General features: G+C 36.3%; 1 protein-coding gene across 1 annotated transcript in view; it reads left to right on the top strand.

The window, feature by feature from the left end:
* Nucleotides 1-1021: 1021 nt before the first annotated feature.
* Nucleotides 1022-26249, top strand: part of LOC145692422 (uncharacterized) — a 76273-nt gene continuing 51045 nt past the window's right edge. Inside the window, exon 1 of the mRNA XM_081767729.1 lies at nt 1022-1185. Within this exon, the coding sequence (XP_081623855.1) occupies nt 1022-1185 (164 nt within the window). The remainder of the gene's footprint in view (nt 1186-26249) is intronic.

Raw genomic sequence — 26249 nt, 5'->3', positions numbered from 1 at the left:
GTACTAGAATTTTCACTCCATTGAAGATCACTACAAATTCAAGGGAAGTTCGCGTTTGACACACTAGCGAGCAAATGCTTCTAAAAGTTCATCTGCCACTTAGATGACATCATGCTCCGGAAATGCAAGAATCCTCATAACATGAAATCACGTGATAAGGGATAAGAAGAAAACAATAATAAATTAGATAATGGAGGGAAAGAAATGCAATACGAAAAGATATTTGATGAACAGATCGAAGAAGAAGCAACAGTGGATGAAATGTTCAAACAGAACGAAAACTAGAAAGGAGCCCAGAAAGAAGTTTTAGAAGAAGAAAAAACCCAAGAACATCTATGAAATTTCAAAAAAAAAAAAAGAGAGAGAGAGGGAGACGAAAGAAATTTGAACTGGACAAGAGATAAAAATATCACAGGAGGAAGAAAGACAAGAAAGTGAAAAAGGAAATAAGGGGAAGAAACCAGCACAGAAAGAAAGAAAAATAACAAATATGATGGATGGATAAATAACAGAAGAAGGTTTAGAAAAAAGCCGAAAAAGAAAAATCAACATAAATGAATGAATGATGGTTGAATTTTGTTCTTGTTATTTATGATGTTATTGCCATTATCTTGTTTAGTTTGTTTATTTACTGTCTAAACATAAATTTATATCTTAAACACAGTGGTCTTTATATGAATAATAACAAAGTTCTGACGGTATTAAACTACTTTTGATATATAATAGTTTACATAGTCTGTATATTATTAGGAGTACAAATTAGTTCTATCCGTTTTCCAAAGATGGCTCTGGCTGTTATGAATGTTTCATAGTTACAGCTGATTTTGGTTAGACATCTGTCAAGTGTATCCAGTTTATATCGATTTGAGTTTCATACAAGGCCCTTGTTTTTTCATTGTGTTGAATGTGTCACATTTTGTGTTAACTAAGCAGCATTTGCGGTAGGTTTTAGTTTTCTGCTTTAATTGGAAGAAAAGTGTAGCTGAAGCTCATTGAATGTTTGAAGAAATTTATGGTGACAATGCTTCAACTGACAAATCATATAGGGAATAGTGCTTCCAGCGTTGAAGACAAGCCTTGCTCTGGACAGCTAAAAAGAATCGAAGACAAAGCATTGGAGGCATTACTCGATGAAGATTCATGTCAAACACAAGAGAAGCTGGCAGAACCATTGGGAGTTATGCAGTAAGCAGCTTGCGTTTGATTGAAATTCATTTGTATGATCCACAAGCAAGACAATTGGGTGCCTTATGAGTTGAAACAGAGACGTGTTGAAAGTGATTTTTCACTTGCGAGCAGCTAACTCAAAGGCAACAAAGGAAGGATTTCTTACATCGGATTGTGGCTACTACGAGATATGTGTATTCAACGACAACCACAAGAAGAAACAAATACCACGCTATTCCCTGTCAATCGTTGCCATCGACCTCGACATCAACACCAAAGCCGAATATTCCTAGTTCTAATGTCATGGTATGTATCTAGTAGGACCAAAGGGGTGTTGAATACACTGAGGAAAATGTATGTGACGTATGTAAAATCGTATGTTACATTTGTAAATCCTGTACTTTTTAGACAACGTACAGCAAACGTATAACTGAAAACGCATGTTTGTATAATATTTTCTGTATAAGTGTTCCAACTGAACGCACTTTCTGTATGAAACAATATAGGCAGTCAGGATCTCACATACAAATGGAAGTATTGCTGACGAAGGTAACATAGCATATACAGTATGTATGTAATATAAAGAAGACTGTTAGATATCAGACATCCTGCAACGACATGACGTAACAGCTAAAGGCAGTGTCTATGTAGCATACAGATAACGTATGCTACATACTGATTTCTATAGTAAGCAAAATTATTCCGTATATTTGTACAATATGCCGCTCTCCGGAGAACAGATTTTTCTCAGTGTACAATGAGCTGCTACAACCTGGCGATTCCATTACGGCCGATCGATATAATTTACAATTGATTCGTTTGAACCGTGCATTAGGAAAAACCGACCAGAATACGAGGAAAGACATGATCGGCCTCATGTCATATCGGCCTCATGTTATCGGCCTCATGTCGTAGAAGTCTTTAACCTTTTGTCACTCGCGCTGTTGGAAAAAAGCAAACAGGTGAACAAAAACTAATAATTTTTACGAACGGTCGCATTAGCGGATTCATCCCCACTGCTATTCCTCAAGTGGTTCCTCCCCGTCTTCCACCTAAAAGCTCGCTGACGTGCTGCAATTGTAGTAGCTTCCAGTACAGGTTGAGGAAATAGTTTCGTCCGTGTTTGCTTTTTTCAAACGCGCGAGTAGTTCCGTGATAAAAGTAGCAACCATATATTTTTATGGAGTTTGAAATTTTCCAACGCGCGATCGTTAATGTAATAATTACTGTTTATAAGTGAAGGTTTGTTTTTCTAACCAATGTTTCCCTTCTTGGATACAAGTGAGATATAGACGTGGCTTCACAATATTAATGATGAGTCTGGTGCAAACTATCGAAAATTAGTGGCTGCTAAAAGTGATGCGGATTTTTGAGTAATGAGAAAGTGAATGAAGATGATATTGATCATGATAGTGAAGCAGATCAGAACAGTGTAGATGCAGGCTCAGATGCAAACGATATGGATGTGAGTTACGGTTTCAGTGAAAATAGTGAAGTTTTTTTTTCATTGGGAAAGACAGAAAAACAAAATGGAAGAAGTAACTGGCAGCATCGGGAAAGACAAAGTGTAAAAACATTGTGAAAAGTTGCTGCGACCAAAACATACTTCTAATGATATCACTGAATAAACTGGTGCTTTTTTTTAAAAAAAAAATATCTATATAGCCGTGATTGATGAAATTGTAAAACGTACTAACAAGTATTTGGACATATTACGAACAAGTTTCTACGAAGAACGCTCTGCAACTGTACAGCAACTTTAAGAACGGAATTAATGGTTTTATTTCGACGTCTTTATTTGACTGCCACGAAGAAGGGAGCACGTGATGATGTAAGATCACAGTGGGCATGTGACGGAACAGGAATTGCAATCGTAAGAGCAGCAATGAGTTACACGAGCTTTTTACTGCTACTCAGGGCATTAGATTCGATGATTTGGAAACCCGAAGTCAGAGAAGAGATATTGACAAGCTATAGAGGAACCACATTGACTGAAGGAATCCACTTCCTTTCGCCAAGGCTCTCTCGTTTAGCAACAGCTGAACCCTTATTAGCACAACGCGTGGGTGTGCGATGGTTTGAGCGTTAGTTCACACATTTTCCACTGATCAAGACATTTTGACAGCACTATAGTAGCAATTCAAAAAGTTCTAAGTAATTTGCTCAACAATTTCGTGCATTACTTTAAATAAATGTTACCAAATATATTATTTGTCTCTCAAAATGTCAATGTTGAAAAAAAGCAAACGCGCGAGTAGTTTTGTTACTAAATTTGGCGCGAGTGACAAAAGGTTAAAAATTATTGGAAACGCTCAAGCGGCGTATTTTACTGCACCCGCCGTCTTATCTGGACATAGCTTTTCCTGATTACTCGTTGTTCAGGCAAATGCAGCACGATTTGGCAGGTCATCGGTTTCCTTCTTTCACAGAAATCGAAAATTGGCTTCAAAGTGTGATCGCCTCAAAAGACAAAACAGACGATATATTTTTTTCAAGATGAAATTCAAAAATTGCCTGAGAGGTGGGAGAAAGTAGTAGCCAGGGATGAACAATACTTTGATTAATCTGGTCATGCAGTATGTTCTAAAATAAATGCAGTTTTGACCACAAAAAAGGACAGAACTAATATGTACTTCATATTTAGAAAATTTTATCCAACGATAATATTTTTCTTAGCCAAAGAGAAATCTGTAACGCGCCACTATTATATATCTGAACCATAGCGCATTACAAGATATTTCGACGTGTGGCGACTTGAATTCTGGTCCGTAGAGTCTATGTGAGGATATGAAAATCTAATGATTTTTTTCAAAGCGAAAATAATAAACAAACAAATTATATAGATTAATTCAAGAAGCTTTAAAGTAAGTTTCTAGGAACTTTAAAATTGCATTTTCGCTCTTTCTCTCACACCCATACACACACGAACACACACGTGGTTTAGGAGGTACTTAGTGGCGTATGTTCAGTTCCAAATCCGGTTCTAGAGCCAGTTTCGGTTCCGATTACACAAGAGCAGACTATCAACATATTTAACAGTAAAAAATTATAAAAGGCAAATGCCAAATGCTGCTAGTACTCTCTTTTAACTCTATGTAACATAATAGAGCTAATAAAAGAGAATGGCTTATTTTTACACCGTAGACCAAAATTTTCATGTGATTTTCTCTTCCATGCTTATCTTCCGATCATAATTATCAGGATTTGTTTACTGTATGAGTTAAAGTTGGGCACAAAAGAAGCGGAGTTAAAGTTGGGCACGAAAGAAGAAAAATATGTGCAGCGTTTGGAGAAGGTACAATTAGTGAACGGACAGCTCAAAAGTAGTTTCAGACCTTTTGGACCGGCGATGAGACACTTGAAGACAAACTTCGATCAGGCAGACCAAAATCTCTCGATTTGGAGCAACTCAAGACAGCAATTGAAGATGATTCAAGTCAAACGGGTCAAGAACTTGCTCAACGATTTGGGGTACGCGATGAAACCATTCCTGTGCAGTTGCATGAGCATGGAAAATCGTGTAAACTGAGTAAGTGGGTCCCTCAGGTGCAGTCCGCTTCGAACCGTCTCCAACAACTGAACATTTGCTTTTCCTTGCTGCCTACGAACAACAACTGTCCAATTTTGGACCGTATTTCGACGTGCGATGAAAAGTGGGTAATGGACGTTAACAAAAAACGCTCGTATGATTGGTTATCGCCAAATAACTCCATGCGTTTAAGTGCAAAACCTGTTCTTCATCAGCGGAAGGTGAAGCAGTGTATATGGTGGACCATTGCTGGGATTGTGCATTATGAGTTCTTGGAAAGTGGTAAAACCATAACCAAAGATTTGTACTCAGCACAATTGCAAAGAAAACGAAACACCTTGCAAAAAAAAAAAAAAAAAAGCATTCTGCACTTGTGAATAAGAAGGTTGTTCTTTTCCACGATGACAACGCTAGACCGCATATAGCAAAGATGACCCTGGAGGTGATTTCTTCTCTCGGCTGGGAACTTCTACCACATAAAGCGTATTCACCAGACATTGCTCCATCAGACTACTATCTTTTTTGTATATGGAAAACCATAAGCGCAATTGACAATTCAAGACTCAAGAAGAGGTTGAAAACGCGTTAGCGCAGTCTTTTGAGTTCCAACACAAAGATTTCTTCAACAACGATATCTACAGGCGAAGGTTGTAGAAGCTGATGGGAGAAGGTTGTAGAAGCCAATGATGGATATTTTGCGGAATAAACATAAGGTAAGCACAATATTTATTGGAACTTTTCTTTTTTGTACTGAACCCGCACGAACTTTCTTGGTTACCTGGTACCACAAGCTTGTATTTCTTGAGCATTATATTCATTAAATATGTAATTCTAATTAAGTTGGGTTTTATTTTTACGTCTGTTTTTCGAATGTTTAAGTATTTTTTATAATATTTTAGGTTTTTTATAGGTCCTTTTTAGGCAATTTTTAGGTCTTCAAATTCCAAGCCCTAGTGATGACAAAGGCACTGATCAGAAGGAGGCACTGACTTTGTCTTTAGGAATACAAACTAGGGCATTTTATAGCAAATCAAAATAAAATTAACTGAGAATTTGGGCTATGAATGGCGAATAAGTGCACCATTCGCCACTAGTTTGGCAAATTTCGTACCGCTGACACAGCATTTCATAAAAGAGCTTCGTGTGGACACCGACCAACATCGTGCTGGGGTTAGCTCTCCAGGAAGTAGACCCTCGGATTGGTGTTCGTGCCATTGCAAACGACTTAGGCATTCGTTCGGCGACTCCGATAACTAAGTTAAGTTTAGAAGTTGGAGTCATGCGTTCCAATGAGTTCACACCTTCTAACAAGAATCGCTGCCTAAAGATATGTAGTTCTGTGACTGTAAGCAATAGCCCGGAAAGTTCCTTGAATTGGATTCTAACTTCAGATAGAAAATTGATTTTTGTGCTATGAGAATTGTAAGTGGTTAGAGAAAGGCTATATCTTAATCAAGGTCCACGACGGTCTCTTAGACTCCTGATGGTATGATAATTTATGGTTCCGTTGATCTATCAAGTCGTTCTACGTCGAGGCGAAACTATCATTTGCAGATCTTTGTGAAGTCTATGAAATGTACCGCAAGTTTCCCCAAAACTTGGTAACCAAGAAACTGTAAACAGACGTGCTGTTTTGCCAATGTTTAGTTACATGTGGTGTACCTAACATATTCCCCATAGAATTAGTGGTGATAATACCCCATAGAAAGAAAATTAGTGCTGTTATCACAAGGCCAAAACATATTTCAGACTCTTTAATGGCGGAATCATGAAAGAAAGCAATCGGCCCCTTATTCTTTATGATAAGATAAACAGCACTAAATTTCTTTATTTGCGATATCTTCAGGACTAATTTAAGACTAACTTTGTGTATTAGTTTCGTCTCAATCGGTTGAACGAGTGGAATTAGTGTAGACTTAGCCTCACCCAGAATATTTTTTTATGTTTCTGAAACAGCACATTTTTTTTTAATATTATAGGTAATCAGCGCTAATTGGGTAGTAAGTTCTGGTATGTTATAAAATTAGTGCGGATGTGGGTGGGACCAGACTCACGAACATGGGAGTATATTATAAAAATCAAACAATCTACTAAACCAAATAAATTGCTACTAAGGGACATTTTAACTGTTTGTCAAAAACTTTTTTTCTTTAAAAAACTTGAATTTTTCCACCGAACCGGGTCTATTATTCTTCAATTGGTCAATGATTCAAGTGAGCCAGCATAGCACGCCGGTGGTTAATTAAAATGTCAAAAACCATGCCAGAAAATTTATAAATAGGCTCCACTATTTTAGAGTATACCTAAGATAGGTTTACGCATACAAGCATACCAGTAGTACTTTATTAGAATTACACAAGTTGACCTTTGATGGATAAAACTGTGTTTTACAACTTTTATTGCATCCCGTAATTATAAGCAATTGAAATGAGATGGAAGATGAGTTTGTGCCTTAGAATTCTATTCATAAAATTGATTGATCTTAACAAATCTATAGAAAAGTTATAATATTTCTTACTTCTAATAAATTTGTGGTGTCTCCCATTTTGCCTAACAGTTTATCAGCTGCAAACCACAGATAATAATCACATTCGCCATTTTAGGTGAAATGCCAATTCCCACTTAGCCTAATTCACATTACGCCTAACAATTTTATCAAGAAGTAAATACTACCTATATAGAAGATCTGGCAGGATTTCCATACTTATACATAAATGACAGAAACTTACATAAAAAATCCACATTTATTTCAACTAAATACAACATATAAAATATTTAAAATATGCAAAAAATAATTTACATCAAAGAAATCACTACAATCATATTAAACAACTTATCATAATGAAGAGCTAAGTTTGCTAAAAAGAAAAAGATACTCATTTGAAAAAACTATAACAAAAGATATTTCAAATATAAAATATTGTTACTATAGAGTGTGAATATACACACACCCTTCAGGCAGCAGGCATAACATTACTTAGTCTTTGTCCGAAGCACAAAACATTTACACACATTTACATTCACTTCTACGCAGTGAGCACTTCTTTCACTTCTTACATTCACTTCTGAATCACACATATGTATGCACGGCTCCAAAAGTGCATTACCACCTGCAATTCTCCCTTTCCTGCAATAGTAGGCAAAACAAACAACTTGGTCGTTGCAGTGGTTCAGCATTAGAAAGGCGTTGGACCAAACCTCAAATTTGTAACAAATATATCAGCGTGGCAAACTGCAAATAAGGGAATAAAATAAATTGTTACGAATGATGATTTTGTTATTGTGAAGACAATTGATGACATAAAAGGTAATAAAACGATCTTACTTAAGGAGTTCAAAGAAGGTCAATGGTAAGAAATAAATATCAGAGGAAAGCAATTCTCTTCTTTTTCCAAAAAGAAAAGAAAAAGAAAAAGAATCTCGTAGAAAAAGAAAAAGTTACATAAAGTACAGGTTTAATATACAAGCCTAACAGCAGGAAAACAAACATCCAGACGAAACGGAAAGAGAGACAAACACAGAATGAAAGACACCAGTGGTGTATCAGACTTCCGAGCCTCCATGCAAAATAAAACGAAAGTACCATAGTTGTAAATACAATTGTTATAATAATAATAATAATAATCATAATAATAATAATACATATAATAATAGTTATTATTATTATTATTATTATTATTAAAAACTCGTTTCCTTTTCAAAATCACTGACTTTGCCTAAGAGCATGTCTGCATATAGCGGTCGTGTGAGCACTTTTTGTCAATGAGCGGTCCGAAAGGCCAAAATGGATAAAAATCTCCGAGAGAAAGGAATTGAAAAATTCTTATGATAAATTCTTGGTCAAAGTTCGAAGCAGTTGTTTAGCAAAGTGCTTTTTCGTTTCCTTTTTCCGGGAAAACTAACGTTCTGGCGGCTAAGAAATTATACTATATAACATTGACAATTTGCAAGAGAATTTATTTATATTGCAATTTGTGGTAATAAACAAAATTATCATTAGGAGACATCATTATAAAAAGAAAGTTTTATTTCTTTATCCATCGCAAGTCTTAGGGGCCTTCTATACCTCGCCCTCCCCAATATCGATATCGAAAATTTAGGATATTGATATATTTGGAATATCGAATGTTGATATATGTGGCAAGATCGATTCGATATGTCGACATATCGCACAGGCCTAGATCCGACAAATAATGCTCGAAATATACTGCAATCAGCAATCAAACTCTAAATATTGTCTTCCATTTCTAGGTTCAAGGTTGTGAAACCGAATAAAAATTTTAAGCCTAAAAGTTCAAGTATTACTGTAATTTACCTGTTGCTTCTGTTTCTGATTATCGTCGCAAATCACCGACAGTGCAGGCATGTAGGCTAGGGGGATGGGTTCCGGGGAATCCGAACCCCCTTTTCGAAACCAGAAATTTAAAAAAATTAAGGATCTCTATTGACTGAAGATTCTCTTGAATCCATATTAATTGTCTGGTACAATAAAGATGATGGTAACTCATTTCCAGAATGGTTGGCAACACTGCTATTTCCGGAACGTCGTTCCATTTCACAAACACCTCTCCCAATAAACGCTCTTGAATTGGAGTCCATTTGGTTACAATTTGGATTTACATTAAACGAATTGCTACATCTCTTAAAAAACATTTTTGATGAGTTAAGCTGTGACTCACTGCAATATGGTAAACTATTAACATCCTTATTCTCCGCATTATTGAAATTAATTTCACTAGAAAAAGGAAACGACGTATTATAACGTAAAGGCACCACACTCTGTTCCAAATCCAATTTTAGAGAATTATTATTTAAATCAATATTGGCTTTAATAATTTTTAGTTCGTTAACCCCGATAATGAAAACAGGTTGCAAGTTGGAAACCAAATAAAAATTAAGTTTATAAGCCTGACGCCGAAAACGTAATGGAATATAAACAGCACTGTCTCGCTTTATTGTCTTTTGATCAACTCGCACACCACTGAAATAATCAGTTAAGATTCGTACAGGACATTTCTGTTTCGAGTTCCATTGCAGGGAACATTCCTTATTTATTAAAGACTGTACTACAAGAGTCCAAAACACCGATAGGATTTTCTCCCAAAATATACGCAGAACAAAAGTGGCAAGCAACTTATATCGATCACTTGAACTAATTTTGACAGATATCTGTTTCTCACTTTTATTTCCTATAGTCTTATTATCTTCACCATTCCGAGAACGAACTAAGGAAATCTGTCCACTAACATTAGAAGGTGAGCCCAGTTCACCCGCTATCATACCTTTAATCACTGATTGTTTATTATTTTTAAGGAAGTTTTTTGTGCTTACTTATCCGTAGAATATTGAGCAAATTGCTTACTATGCTGTTTAGATAAAAGTTTCTTATTTAATAATTGTTGTCTACGAATCCCACATTTTGCCACTGGATGAGGGCCACTACACTCATAACACCTTAGGGTAGACTTATAAGGTTTACCCTTTAAACATTTATCAGCAGTCTCACTTTACACTAATGTCGAATAAATACGTACATTCATTTGATGGAGTTCAAATTGCTTGACCATGTTTAGTAATTCCGTAAGGAAATTCGGGTAGGAATAACCAGAAACATTATAAACGACTTCTTGATTTAGACCGCCCAATAAAATGTCTTTTACTGCACTGTCATTTAATTGCCCATAACAAATTGTATAACTATCCATGACCTTGTTGATAAATTCCACTGGATTCACAGATGGCCTTTGCAAGCAAGTTACAAACGAATCAAGAATAAATTTACGGACTATGGAGGTTACTAGCTTGTTAAATAAGAAACCAATATTTTTAACCAATCATGTGAGTAAGTAAAAATATTCAACAATTCGCTATGAAAGTTACCTATGGCTTTCCCTATAGCTGCCAGAAAAATACTTTCTTTAGGATAAAAATTTAATTTAGCAATTTTATAAACCTCCAAAAGAAACTGAAATAATATACAGTCATCTTGACCATCACAAATAGGAATTTGTTTACATAAATTACTATAGCTATCCGAAGCAACGCCTACCGTTACTTTATCTAAATTTGTATTAAGAGGCAAAAATGATTGTACTATTTGTGAATCACCAGTCGCAATTCTTTCTGATTTAAAGGCTAAAGAACGAACACTGTCGTTTTCTTTTTCCTTCGACTTCAAAACAGCTGATTCACACGCGACTCTGAATGGGTTGTCATCAGCTAAGCAATCTAAAGAACTTGCGTGAACAGCCTTGGGTTATGTGTTCACACGTACACTATCAACCAACACCTGTCCTGTATCGCTATCACTGCTAAGCAAACAACTGGTATTATCACAGTCTGTTTCTAAGAAAGGACTAAACATATCGCCAAAAGACGATTGAAACTGTTCGTCTATCTGAGTATTAGGCTCAGTTCAGACGTGCAGAAAAGTCTGTTGCGGGCCCGCAACAGACTCGTGCGGGCGTCTCAGCAAACCACTTCACATAGACATAGAAAACAGCTCATTTTATTTTCAGCTGCAGTTGAATGAAGATGGAAATTGAAAGAAGAAAAGGTGCTGTTTTTGTATACTTAGCCAGTAAAATCCTAAGGAAGAAACAGAGACGATACTGGGTTCATCCGTACGTAAGCTCACGACTGCTTAAAGGTGAATTTTCTTCCATGTTTATTGATTTGCGCAATGACGAAGATAAGTTCTTTAATTATTTTCGCATGAGCATCACTTCATTTGATGAACTCTTATCGAAAATAATTGATAAAATTAAAGCAGAAAATACTTTCATGAGACTTGCGATATCACCAATTAAAATGTCGGCTGTTACATTAATGAGTTGATTTTGAGTTTAACGTCCGGTTCAGCAGCGAGGCCATATGAGACCTGGACCTACTGATTAACGTGGAATCCGAACCACATGAGCTCCCAACGGGAATCGAACACGCACCTCCCACGCCAAAGGCGCGCACGCTAATCGCTTAGGCACGGAGGAGCTCTAGCTGTTACATTAAGGTAAGTTAATTATGTTAACTAATTATCGTTTGTAAGAGCACAGAAAGTTAAACATTCGGAGACCTATTCATAGACATTTTCAGATGATATTAGCGACCATTGGCGTAGTTTAGCAATTGCGTGACTAATTTCGATTTTTTGACATAATTGGTCTCTTTAAATTAAAAATGAGACATTTATTTGAGACTTACCGAATATCCCGCTCAAGAGGGGACGTTTCAACAATAGTAAAATTTCCCTTTATTTATTCACAAATTGCCGAATGTGAGGATTCGCTTCAGTTAGAGATGTAAAATTCGGCATGTAAACTCATAATAAAAATAATGGAGCACAGGTTTCAGCGTCTTTGAAAATTTTCTCTTGAAGAGGAGATGGGGGATTTCTATAGCAGTGGGGTCGCTGGAAAGGGACGCTAAACGAAAACCAAATGTAAATACTACATGAATATTAAATTCTTACATTGAAAAATAATAACAATACATACCAATGCTGTTTTTTTCTTCTTCTCTTTTTTCATTAAATTTCATAAGGTTTCACACACCTTATTCCATGAATCCCGTTTTTTTTTTTTTATTTCTATGTCTATACATTTCGCACTTTAAATTCCATATCTCGTGATATTTTTGTCTTTCGTTAATGAATAGTTCTTCATTCAATTCTTCTCTTTCCATTTCTGCGGGCGGAGGAAAGTATGCACGTGTGGCTTGACTCATTGGCAGCAATGGTTTTCCGACCCGCTATACCTGTGCGGACTCGCTGCGAGCCAGCAGTCCTCGCAACTCAAATTTTGCCCGCTGCTGGTCCGCAGCAGAGCCATGCGGGAAAGTCTGCACGTGTGGCATGAATGATAAGAACCAATGTATTTCCGGCTTGCGCGGGTCCGCAACAGAGTTTTCTGTTGCGGGCCCGCAACATACTTTTCTGCACGTCTGAACCGAGACTTAGTATCCATAATTCTTTGTACAAAAATTCCATGCGAATTATTAGGAAAACCATTCAATATTAACTGACTTGGATAAGATAATTCTGAATGTTCGGACTCCATTATAAACAACAACTACACAAAAGTCAACTAACTATAAGCACTGAAACCAGTCTACAACGAACAGCTATGGCTTTCGTTTATGTACTATCTCGACTTTCAGACAGCAACTTGACCTCATAAATTATCACCACTATTTCAACTATGCTGACTAAATAAGAATTCAGAAAGAAGGTGACAACCATCATAATAAATTATGGTAATGTACGGCGTGTATAACTAAAGATAATAGCCTAATACAGGGTGTCTCGCACTAACAAGATCATTTGTGTGGATGCCGGAACACCGGATCACCCACGTAGTCGGCCCGCATGTCAGAAACAGTTTTCTACTGCTCCTTTAACTTGTCACATTTAACAGATAGAAGTTGACGGAAATAAATTTCTGCTAACATTTGATTCAACAGAGAAAGGAACACCAGAGATTGTAAAATATTTTATAAGACAATATAGGATTTGTACCTTTTATAACAGTGGCTATACTTTTTATAATAGTTGAGGTCATAATAAAAGGAAAATCGTTATATTTGAAGGAACGTAGACATTGAAAATCTTTTTCAATACTTTTTTATATTCTTTTCTCGAGGTTTCTTCATAGTTTGTTCTTAGAATACTTACCAACATGTTCTCATTGTATTGTCCTAGCAAAGCACTATATCTTGCCAGTAAAACATTTTAGGTAAATGGAACCCCTGTTGTGATAACTACAGTATTTCATGTCACGCACAGCCCCCCATTACGAAATCCTGGCGAAACGAACTAATATATGTTGCCACTAAATAGTTTAGAACTAAATAGTTTTAGAGTCCCTGGTCTAGACGTCTCTAGGGCTCGGGCCGAGCCCGCAGTCCTAAGCCTACCCGGCAAGCGGGTATGACTCGGACCTAGAAAGCATGTGTTACTTCTAGCCCGGGGTCGGGCCGTAAATTTTTAAATATACAACCATATTTCTCAGACCTTTTCGGGCCTAAGTTTGTAAATACACTGTACAACGATTATATTGCACAGTTCTTTCTGCATGCTGTAAATAAAAATACAATTTAGCGTTAATTATCAAGTTTCTGTAATTCGGGCATATTTCGATCTAATTTGATTATCTCACGAGCTCGGCCCAGGCTCGGGCCTAAATGCTAAAACATATTTCGGACTTGGGTCGGGCCTCACATTATAAATTCACAGGGCGGGCAGGGCCTGGGCTAAAAATTCCGGCCCGTGAAGACCTCTACTCTGGTTTGATAACCACAGTATCTCATGTCACAGAACCCCATTACGAAATCCTGCCTACGAGCCAGCGACAGCACACATAGGGCTACTTTACAATGTATACCAATATACTCTATAATTGTTCGCAATCAAGGAAACCGGAAAATTAATTTCCTATATTATTAAAGTGGAATGTTCTACAAAATAATCCTTATTCATTATCCATATTTCTATCAGCACTTTTGCCACGGACTGAGAGCTGCAAGACTAATAGAACTAGAAATTAGAGATTTCATTTGTTTTTTCTCTCAGACTAAAATACTTCTGCATTTTGCTAAGTAATCCCGGGCTAATTCTGGCTCGGATCCTGTTTTTTAGGGATAAGCATAGGCAGGTTGAGGCGAGTTTTATTTGAAACTTGACTTGACTCGAACCTTTTCTCCAATTGAAGTCGAGACTATTCAAAACGAAGCAAATTCTGGGTGTAGTTTTAAATATTTTAAAAAGATGACATGAGGACGTGAGGCACAAGAATACAGAGGATCATACGGGACTTCAATGTACACTGTACTGCAATTATACCAAGCAGAAGAAGAAGAAGAAATTGAAAAATCCCTTTCAATTTTTTTTATCTTTGTTACTGTATCTTTCATATATACTCTTTCTTTCTTCTTTTCTATTATAACATGGCACATAAAAATGAAACATTAGCTGTTTTTTCTGAGAATACTACAAAATACAGTATTTGTATACTGGTTGAATGATCGCCGAGGCTAGGAGATAAAGATGTCATTCACGAGGTTCCCGATTTGAGTTCCGAAGAAGCATGTATTCAGACTTGAGCCAAAAATGGTTAAAACTTATCGTGCGCCAACTAAATACGTCCAAAGTTGTCGGTCTGGGTTGGACTTCGGCTTGGGTTACATCTCTGCCTTGATACTAAGTAAATACTGATATTCAAGTACACGAGATAAGTTTTGACGAGACTGTCTTCTCATAAAAAAAATTTCTCTTCTCGCTATCGAAACAAGTTGAGATGCTATAATTATCCCCCCTCGTGAACAACATTAAAACTGTTTCACATTACTGCTTGATTTCTCATAGCTTTCGTTTTCCAAATAATCAAGTGGTCAGTGATTTCAAAACCAGTGAACGAGCTGCACGCACGAGTTAAATATCAAACTCGATTCGACTCCAAACTTAACCTCAAAAACAATGAACTGGCTCGCAACTAGAAGCGGGTAAATTACCTCTAGCTCGACTCGTGCTCATCCTTACTGCTTTCAGATGTCCTGAGTTTGCAATCTGCAATGGTGGCAAACTTAATTGTTCGTGGAGACAAGTATCACAGGTTAGAGATCTGCAGAGAGGGATATAACTCTCCTATTGTTATATCACTTCTTGCTTGCTGTACATAGAAAAGCATTAAGCATATGTTTTCTACGCGTTACACCAACACTTTCGAAATAACTCTCAAGCAGTCGTGTTCTTCTTACTGTGCCGGTGCTGTGTCATCAGTTATAGCTCAGAATATGAAACAATTAAATGCAACCAAATGGGGATGGAACTGATGCACAACACATTACTTAACTGTGAAATTGTGGTTGAATTTAAATAAAATTCAAATGTTTCTAATTTAAAAAATGACTAGTAAGGGGAAAGGGTGAGAGAAAGAGAAAGGTTGTAATTAAAGAATAGGAATGAGCACTAGCCTGATAGATCCATCGAGACTGGCGTCGTCCTGGTCATCTGGAATGATGAATATCTGGAGAAGTCTGGATTAGCTGAAGACAGTCAACATCTGAATCTTAATCCTTTTGGTCTGCAAGGGGCGTCGATAAGCGTCTTACGATAATGTCCTTCTACATCTTCATTCTACTACTCTGGTGACAAACTTAAAGGTGTCTGCGGCGATGAACCGTCAGAATGGTACTCTTTGTCTTGTGGAGTCGGTGGTCCTCCAATGGTGGGATCCGCTTCTCTCCGATGATCCTGCACCTGTCCCAATCGTGTGTTGAATACCCCTTGTTGTTCTGTTCTTCGTGGTTTTGATCAATTCAAGAACGATGACCTAATCGGGAAGTATCAGGCTGTGCTCGAAGGTATGCGGAAAGGAAAGAAGGAAGCTAGTCGAGTTTATTTAAATGGAAATGTGCATTTACAACATGTGTCTGAGAATGTACACTTCTAAACAAAGTTTTCTTTCAAAGTTTTCAAAAGTTCATGTTTCTTTATATCAAATACACAGTCACTTCATTTCCAATAGACAGATACTTCACACCCCTCCTCGAAACTAAAATACACGAAAATTTTAATTTTCCGTAGTAGAAAAAGAAAGAAAAAAATATCGAAGAAAGTCCAAAAAAAAGTTAGTTAAAGGTTAGAGAGTTCTTTGTGTAACATATGTATGTTTGAATTAATCCTTGACCATAAACTGCAAAATGCTGAGTGTGCGTTCCTGAGACAGTTCATATAGTTTACTAGGTTACCTGAAGATATGGCGACAGCGTCTCTGGGAAGATGGAAAATAAGAAAAAGAAAAATAAACATTAGTGCTTGCATAATATCATTGTGAGTGACATGTGTTTTAAAGCGTTAGTTTGGAGTTCCGTTAGTGCTCAGGGAAGGGAAATGAAAGGTAGAAATAATACTAAATTTAATTATCACTAACACATATTATCAAAACTTAGATACGTATAATAAAAAAATCATAATCAAATAAATAAATATTTCATAATCCAATGTAGACCTCTATATATATATGTATGTTCCTCTAATGCAGAAAATAACTTCTATATCTAACGTGACTAATACGCGAAAAGAAAAAAAACGGTGTAATACTATCTAGCTAACCAAAGAGAGTAAAGTTAGACTACACAGGAAGGGTACTGATTTCAGTTTGAGAAATATGAGCTTTAAGTTATTTAGGCTTAAAGCGTCCGTAGACTGGAAAAGAATTCCAAAATATGGTTATAGCCCCGTATACTGGCTGTAATCAAACTATATGAAATCAGCACGACAGAACTATTCACCACATATAACCTACAACCCTAACTAACATATAAGTTCGTCTTATCTTCATCTTCTTAAATATTGTCCTCTTCGGGCATCGAATGCTGGACATCAATCATGGCATCAAATCCTAGACATCTAAGAGGATGGAGCATGGTTCTTGCAATTTTGTCTTCAATCTTCTTAATATATCCATCGAAATATCTATCCATACGCGTGTCGTTGATTTTCTTCATTCTTCACATACTCACATTTCAAAAAAAATGGAAGTAAGAAACTTCTGTAGTGATACGCTGTCAAATCAAATGAAATGGTACAATTCTTGAAGATATCAACGTGTTCCAAAATTCGAAGTATTCCAAGTTTCAAAGTGTTCTAAGTTTTCGAAGTTTTCCACCGGTGGATTTGAATGCACAATTCAAAACCAAGATAAACTAACTTCTAAGCGTGGCCAGTGCTAAAAGAAAGTTCATCGACCATCTGCAAGGTGTTCCTATCTACCATCTAATCTTCAAGAAAAGTAATCCATATAAAAGTTACGTGCGGACAGACGGACTAACAGATTCTTCATCAATGGGAAAATATATGGGGAATAATCGCTGATAAATGTCCCAATTCTCTCTATTATAAACACAAAATACGACACGGTTTACGTCATCAAGATGTTCTTCTAAAAATATTCTTTTTGTAGCCAAGGCAATTCTGGCAGCTTCTAACTTCGGAAACTTAAATGCTCCAGTTGAAATATTAGGTAATACAATTGTAGAAAGATGATTCTCCAACATTACTTTAAAACAATTTTTGTACGTCTCTCGTAAAATCTTCTTGTCTGAATTCCGTGGTCCACATGTTATAATCACATAATTAACAGGTAGACGATAACCATTGGCAATTTTTGCTTCTCCTGGCTTCAATGATGATATGGTCAAACATTCTTCTAAAAATTCAGATCCAGCTGCGTCTTGAATGGCTTTATCTGCACCACCTAAAGGAGTTAAGATTTCATTCGTCGGATTTACTAAAGCATCTGCTTTTATATCCACTATGTTACCTTTATAAATACTAATCTTCTGATTGATGTCAGTATTACAAGCAAATTTCGGTTTTTCTTCTGTAGAATTCTTCCCTATAGTTGCCCACGTTGGTAGATTTTCGGCAATCACAACATCCTTAATATAAAGAGAAGGGATGAAAATTTCTTCTTCCAAACATTGTTTCCTGGGGTTGAAGATCTCTCCAGTTGGTGTTTCTTGATGGCCTTCGCGTCTCGTCTTCTTCTTTTTCATCGTATGGTCTTCCGTGCAGACATTGATAGGCATCTCTTCGTCAGAGTCTTCAAGGTGGTCTTCCTCTTCCGGGTTTTCCTTCTCATAAAACTTCTTCAATCTCTGGACTGCTATGCTGTCTATCTTATAAGATCCTCGGGCGGTCTTGTACTTAACAAAATATGAGTTTGGATTTTCCACACGTTCAATTATGCCTGGACCAATAAACTTTCCGCTAAATGCTTTGGCGTGACCTTTTTTCCTTGTGGTGTCTAAAATCCAAACTTTTTCTCCTTCTTTAAAAGCAGGTTTCGTATGTCTCTTGTCAAAAAATTTTGTCGCCGTTTTATGACGTTTGTAAAGATTTTCTTGCGCTTTATCTCTAATCTCTTGTAATTGCTGTAAACGAACGGCATTTTCTTCGTATTGACACGGGGTATTTAAAATTGCCTGATGAAGTAACCTAGGTTTGAAGCCAAAAAGACATTCAAATGGTGAAGTTTGAGACGATAAATTCTTGGTGACGTTAAGCGAAAAAACTATGGGTTGTAATAAGTCAATCCATTCTCCTAAATCCTTGTCACATAAGGCTGATTTTAATCGTTGTTCTATGTTCCTAATAGTAATTTCACAAACGCCATTACTGTAATGCCCATGTACATTTACAAAACGCATGTTAGCACCAATTATAGCACATAATTCTTTAAATAGTCCACTAGTGAATGCACTGCCTTTGTCTAAGACAATTTCATAGAAAATTCCAAACTTTAAAATTACTTTGTGATAAAGAAATGAAGCCAAAGTACTTGCTGTAACATCAGGAAGGGAATCTGCAATTATGTATCTAGTACAACTGTCTACTACAACTATCATATATTTGTGATTTAACATATTATTGGGGGAATAATTCCCAGCTACATCTATGTGGATGCGATAGAAGGGGGGAACGGAGGGATAAGTAAGCAAAGTGCCATACGGGGAACCAATTTTCGATTTCGATACTTGACATATCGTACATTCTTTACACTTCTGATATATATATTTCTTCATGTTGGGAAAATACACTGTTTTTACTAACATATCAATGGTTTTAGAATAGCCAGAATGAGATGATCATAATGCAGACGTGTGAAAAGTATTATAAATTTTATAACGCAAATTAGTAGGAACTGCAACTAAAAATTTTATACCTTGAGAAGTTTTCTGCTTTCTATACAAAATTTCATCCTTAATAGTAAAATATAATGCTTGGCGTTCTATTTTAGGATTTCTATTTTCTTTCTGTTCCAACCAAGAAAAAATATCTTTAATAAACGGATCTTTACGCTGTTCTGTTGCCAGATTTGACTCATTTAAAATTGAGAATGAATTTGTGATCTGAGTAAACAAAATTTTCGGATCTTCTTGATTCTTTTCCTCGTCTTCCAAATCTCTAGGGGGGTTAGAAAAACGTGAAATGGCGTCTGCTTCTACGTTACTGGAGCCACTGATATGTGAAATAGTGAAATTGTACAATTCGATTTCACTCAACCATCTAGAAATTTTACTTACATTCTTTGTTTGCTTCAAATAAATTAAACTATGACAATCTGTCTTCAAATAAAAATGACGTCCCAAAAGAAAATACCTAAATGAACGTAATGAGTACAATAATGCTAGTAATTCAAGCTGATATGGGTGTAGTTTTCTCTCGCTAGGAGACGTTGCACGACTACAATAACTAATGGGAACTAGATTTGTATCGTCAGGTGAATTTTGAGGTTGTTTGATTAGTCCAGAAAGAGCGAGTTTGCTGGCATCAAAATAGAGATACAGAGGATAATCAGGCTTGTATCTCATTAGACAAGGTGCTGAAATGATGGCTTGTTTGATATTATTGAATGCTGTCTTCTGTGCGTCCTTCCAATGAAAAGAAGCGTCTTTTTTCAACAAGGAAAGTAACGCTTCTGCTAATTGACTAAAATTAGGTAAATACGAACGAACAAAAGAAGCCAATCCTAAAAAACTTTTGACTTGTTTCTTTGTTTTGGGACGTTGATAGTTAGAGATTGAGTTAATTATTCATTTGGAAATAGACAAACCATCTTTACTAACAGTGTGACCTAAAACATCTAATGAAAAATATCCCAATTTTGTTTTTTCTGGGGAAAGCTTTAAACCAATTTCTTTTATTCTTTGAAGCAACATACGAGTTAACTGCACAATTTCATCAAAACTATCACTAGACCAAAAATAATCGTCAACATAGGCGAATATTTTATCTTGTGGAAGACCTTCTAAGGTGAGTTTCACTAATCTGTTCATACCGCTAGTAGATGTCTTGACCCCCTGGGGCAAAAAATTAAAATGATATGATCCCACGCCTGGAATCGAAAAAGCTGTAATAGGTTTAGATTCTTCAATTAGGGGAATATTAAAGAAAGCTCCAAAAACGTCGCTAGAACATAGATATTTGCGTCCTGCCAAATTAGTCAAAATATCCTGGATAGGAGGAACCGGATAACTGTCAGGAACCATTTTCTGGTTAATATAACGGGCGTCTTGTACAAATCTATACTGTCCATTCTTCTTTTTAACAAGCATTACCGGAGAATTGTACGGACTAATACTAGGTTCAATGATCTTACTTTTCAATAAAATATCTACTTGTTTTTTGATCTCATCCCGTAGATGAAATTGTATCGAAAATTGGGGTCGATTTACTGGAATATTGTCTACTAATTCAATTTTATGTTTATATCCCTTAGCACAACCATAATCAAATTCATTCCAAGAAAAACTAGAATAAAATTCCTCTACTAAATCATATAATTGGTGTTGTTGATGTGGCAACAATTCAGGGTTAACAGTTACTCTACATTTATCATAACCTTCAGGAAAAGATTTCGTATCTACTGCATTAACTTGGTGAACCTTATTATTAGTGGTATTTTGTTTCTTGAAGTTGGTATTACTGATAACATTTTCGGCAGAACCCACAACAACATCTTTTTTCAAGTAAAGTTTACTTTAGGTAGGATTAATCACATATATTACCGGATGAATTTCGTCTACGACTGATTTACGCACAAAAATTTCTGCCTGCGTATCTATTAACTCATTGGGAACTAATAAATTGCGAGTTCCTGCAAGATCATTTACTTTTTTCAATGTAACTTGAACACTTGAATTAGGAGGCAAAACAACACAGCGAGCCACTAAAAATTGAGGTTTATATAATTTTGCTATATGGTTAGAAATTTCATCAAAAGATACATATGGCGGTAATTCAATTCTTGGAGAAATACCAAATTTAACAAAACTAAAAGAATTCTTATTGTGATCAACCATTGCAAGATGACTTTTTAAGAAATCTTGGCCAATTATGCTATTGTACGGAAAATCTTTATACACTCTAAAAGGATGCGTAAAATACTGTCCTCTTAATTTAAATTTCACTAAAGCGATTTGAACACTTCCTTGAGAATTTCCTGTGATACCACGAATAAAAGTCGTTCCTTTAAGTATTTATGCTTATTACTTAAACTATTACCAGAAATTATGCTAACAGTGCTGCCTGAATCCAATAAAAATAAATGCGGCTTATTATCAATATATGCTTTATCATGAGGTAAATCCGCTTCATATTGAATAGGCACATAATATCGCTTACTGTTTCTAACATTATTACACATATTCTTGTCTACTTTATTCCTATTATTCGATTTAACATTTTCATTTACATTGACTGCATTGACAGAAGCAGGAGGCAACGAATGAGCAAAGGATGCATTGGATGGATTTCTTCGCTCGAAACGCGAATGCTCATAAGATTGCATACACACAGATTTTCCTTTGTGTGCGTTAGAAACTTTTGCGAGCGCAGTTCGCTGCACAAGGCTTTCTAACTGGACTTTGATACCGTCTAACTGAGCTATCAATGTATTTTTTTCTTCAGGCTGACTTACAATTTCATTTTCGTTCTGAATATTAGCATCTAAAGTATTTTCTTTTTGCTGTATAGCATTATTACTAACAGGATGTATATTGTATTCGTTTGTTGTTGCCAAGGGCTTCAATTGCTGACTACGCATGCTGACAAGAACATTAACTCTTTCCTCTAGACCTAAAGACTTTGCTAACTCAATAACAGACTTATGCGATTTTCTTACAACTACAGAATAAAATGAAGGCAATAACCCATCGATTATCAAGTTAATTTGTTCGGTCACTGGCATCTTCGGATCGTACTCGAGTATTAATTTCCACTTATGAAAAATGTAATCTAAAACAGATTCAGAATCTTACTGTTCTCTATTTCTCATGTCTTGCTCTACAACTTGCGAAACTATGTTATCTTCATAAGCCTCTATTAATTTCTTCTTAATCTGTACATACATGAGGTTATCATATTCTGCGGTTGATTGTAAAGCTAGCAGATAAGCACGAGCCCCATTTTCTAAACAATACGACAAGAAATGACGTTTCTGTACATCACGTAGGTTATGAAGGACAGAAAAATCCTCAAAATGACTAAAAAATGATTGAACTGACTCGTTCAATTTGCCGGAAAATTTGGGGGGTTCTACTAAACGATCTATAGCAGAAGACATAACACTAGTATTCTCCATTATATCTATTTTCAAAATCACACTTATAATAAATATCTTACACTACTATGTATATATATATCCAACACCACAAAGAAGAACAAAATATAATAACTTGGCAAAATTTTCTCTTCTCACCCACTTATCATTCGATTAAAATACAACAAAACATAAATTTACTCTAACAGAGCAAATGAATAAACGTAGCGATGGTGGGCGGGTGGGTTAAAAATAACTCTACTTAATTTCTGTCGACAAACTAAAATTACACAGTACAAATTACTCAAAATTTGGGATCTTAAAGCATCTACCGAATATTTAGAATTGTAATTTATCGAAATTTTAGGATCGTAACAAAGGCGTAAGCCTCACAGCATCTCCATCATGTGCCGGTTCTGTGTCATCAGTTATAGCTCAGAATATGAAACAAATAAATGCAACCAAATGGGGATGGAACTGATGCACAACACATTACTTAACTGTGAAATTGTGGTTGAATTTAAATAAAATTCAAATGTTTCTAATTTAAAAAATGACTAGTAAAGGGAAAGGGTGAGAGAAAGAGAAAGGTTGTAATTAAAGAATAGGAATGAGCACTAGCCTGATAGATCCATCGAGACTGGCGTCGTCCTGGTCATCTGGAGTGATGAATATCTGGAGAAGTCTGGATTAGCTGAAGACAGTCAACATCTGAATCTTAATCCTTTTGGTCTGCAAGGGGCGTCGATAAGCGTCTTACGATAATGTCCTTCTACATCTTCATTCTACTACTCTGGTGACAAACTTAAAGGTGTCTGCGGCGATGAACCGTCAGAATGGTACTCTTTGTCTTGTGGAGTCGGTGGTCCTCCAATGGTGGGATCCGCTTCTCTCCGATGATCCTGCACCTGTCCCAATCGTGTGTTGAATACCCCTTGTTGTTCTGTTCTTCGTGGTTTTGATCAATTCAAGAACGATGACCTAATCGGGAAGTATCAGGCTGTGCTCGAAGGTATGCGGAAAGGAAAGAAGGAAGCTAGTCGAGTTTATTTAAATGGAAATGTGCATTTACAACATGTGTCTGAGAATGTACACTTCTAAACAAAGTTTTCTTTCAAAGTTTTCAAAAGTTCATGTTTCTTTATATCAAATACACAGTCACTTCATTTCCAATAGACAAATACTTCACATTACAGTATTGGTAAGGAAGCCACTTCTTACTTTCTGAATGTTCACTTCTGAATGTTCACTTCTGAATGTATAATGTTGGCGTTCGAGTCTTACCTAGTACATTCGATAATGTTTATAGTACCTTTTCGTAATACAAACCATTCTCTTTACTGAAGTAGATTAACAAATGCCGATAAATATTGCAGAAATTAGCTAGGTATGTGTAATGCCGTCAAGCTGGAAAGAATGAGTAATTGTAACGTTCTTTCCAATTGCAGACCTTATTATATCCACACACACACACACACACACACACACACACACACACACACACTGTTAATTCTTTGTGGTTCGTATATCATGTAGGCTTCGTGGCACAGTACGTAGTGTTTCGGTTTACGAGTAAGAGTGTCGGGGGTTGACATCACTTTTACATCATTTCTTTTTTAAAAAATATTACAATTTAATATATTTTTATAAATATAGCCAGTAGATGTTCGTCTGTAATTATGCCTTTTTCAAACGCACAGATAATTGAGAATAGAGGTGAAAAAGGTAGAAGGTAATACATATTTTCTTGTTTTATAATGTTTTTAAAACTCATCTTAATGTAAACAAATCAGGTATATACGCAATTTAACATATTTTGTGTGGAATAATTTTTGGGTTTATTGGCGTTTCACCGCGTCTTTTTCTCTAGTGGCCCAGTGGTGGTATAATTAGCAAAACAGAAGTAGCGCTACCGCGAATTGTCGCTACAGAGCCGCCAATATTTGGAAAGATGTCGCTAGTTCCCCATCAGTGGTCCAACGACGCTTACAGCATGGGTTTGCTTCTGAAATTTAATTACGTATCATAATATCACATATCTCATATTAATGTGTCACAATGGTTAACGATATATTTTCACTGAACATTGAGTGTAGCAAAAGGTGTAATATTGGATGCAAAATGTGATAGTTAACTTGTATATTTCCATTACATCTAATTCCATCGAAAGTTTTGTGATCGAGACTACTTGCAAAAACAGTACCTTTTACACTAACAAGAATACGTGCTTCTTTGTAACACTGAAAATTGCTACACTATAATTTTGCACTGTTCTAACTATAAGCTTCGACTTTGTTTTATTTCCATTAATTATATTGAAAATATGTTTAATCGTCGAACACTACCCCCACGCCGTAAGCGTCGGTGGACCAAAGATGGGCAATATCGACATTTCGACAAAAATTGGCCGCCCCGCAGCGACTATCCGCAGTGGACTCACGTAGGTTTTGAAAAATATACCACCAGCATCAGAGAAGCAATGAAACGCCATTGAATTACTCCAGCAAAATATGTTAAATCACCTATATGGGTGATTTGTATACACTAAAATTGAGTCTAAAAACACTTAAAACAAGTACCCTGGGGTGGGCGTGAACCACCAATGTTATGGTTACTAAGCTTGCGTTCTTCCGACCTTGCCACGGAGGCGACGAAGAAATCTCTCGCCTGTAAAGGGATAAATATGTTGGAGTCTTTTTAATTTGGCCAATCAAAGCTACTTTAATCGTGTATGTTCGGCTATAACAGCTTGTGATCAGATAAAATACACTCGCCATGTCATTTTATTTCGTAATGACGCGTGTCTGTTTACTTTATTTCATAGTTCTCCCATATTCTTTTACTGATGATCAGCGACAGTTTCCACTTTAATTCATACAATTATACGCACTCATCTTAAGATTTTTTACTTCATGATATAGAGGCAGGGGTTACTCCTGACCTCCGGAGCTCACTTGAGGAACAATTCGTCAGGAAAAAATAATATATAATAATAACCACCTGAACATGACTGGTGATACATCGTGTTGGTCCCTTTGCGATTCTACGCGACGAATCGAAGGAGCGCGGACCAAAAACGGGGTGGTAACTTCAGCACTCCGATTCTAAATACCTGTTTCGACCCGACGAACCCTGTCGCCAGTAGCACACTAGAGGCAACCCTTTGGCACGTCTCAATATCAACGATCGACATTTACCGGCAAGTGGTCCACTAGGTGTTGGCGACGTTTACTGTTTGGGGTAATTAAACAGATCTTTCAGAATCAACCCATATTTAAAGTTTGTTAGCATACATAACATACAATGTATGAAATTTACAATGTAATTCTTCACAATTCTGTTCATGTAAGAGACAATTATAAACAATGGGACCTACCATTCCCACGTCCCCATGTGCGTAATTCTGAGTGAGGGATAAAAATAAAGAGGCTTCTGTTGTTTCATGCAAATATTAG

Source organism: Thermobia domestica, chromosome 8 (genome assembly GCF_964235325.1).
Source record: "Thermobia domestica chromosome 8, izTheDome1.hap1.1, whole genome shotgun sequence".
In the NCBI taxonomy this organism is placed as follows: domain Eukaryota; kingdom Metazoa; phylum Arthropoda; class Insecta; order Zygentoma; family Lepismatidae; genus Thermobia; species Thermobia domestica.
Note: the sequence above shows the minus strand (reverse complement) of the source record. Positions and strands in the feature narration are given on the sequence as shown.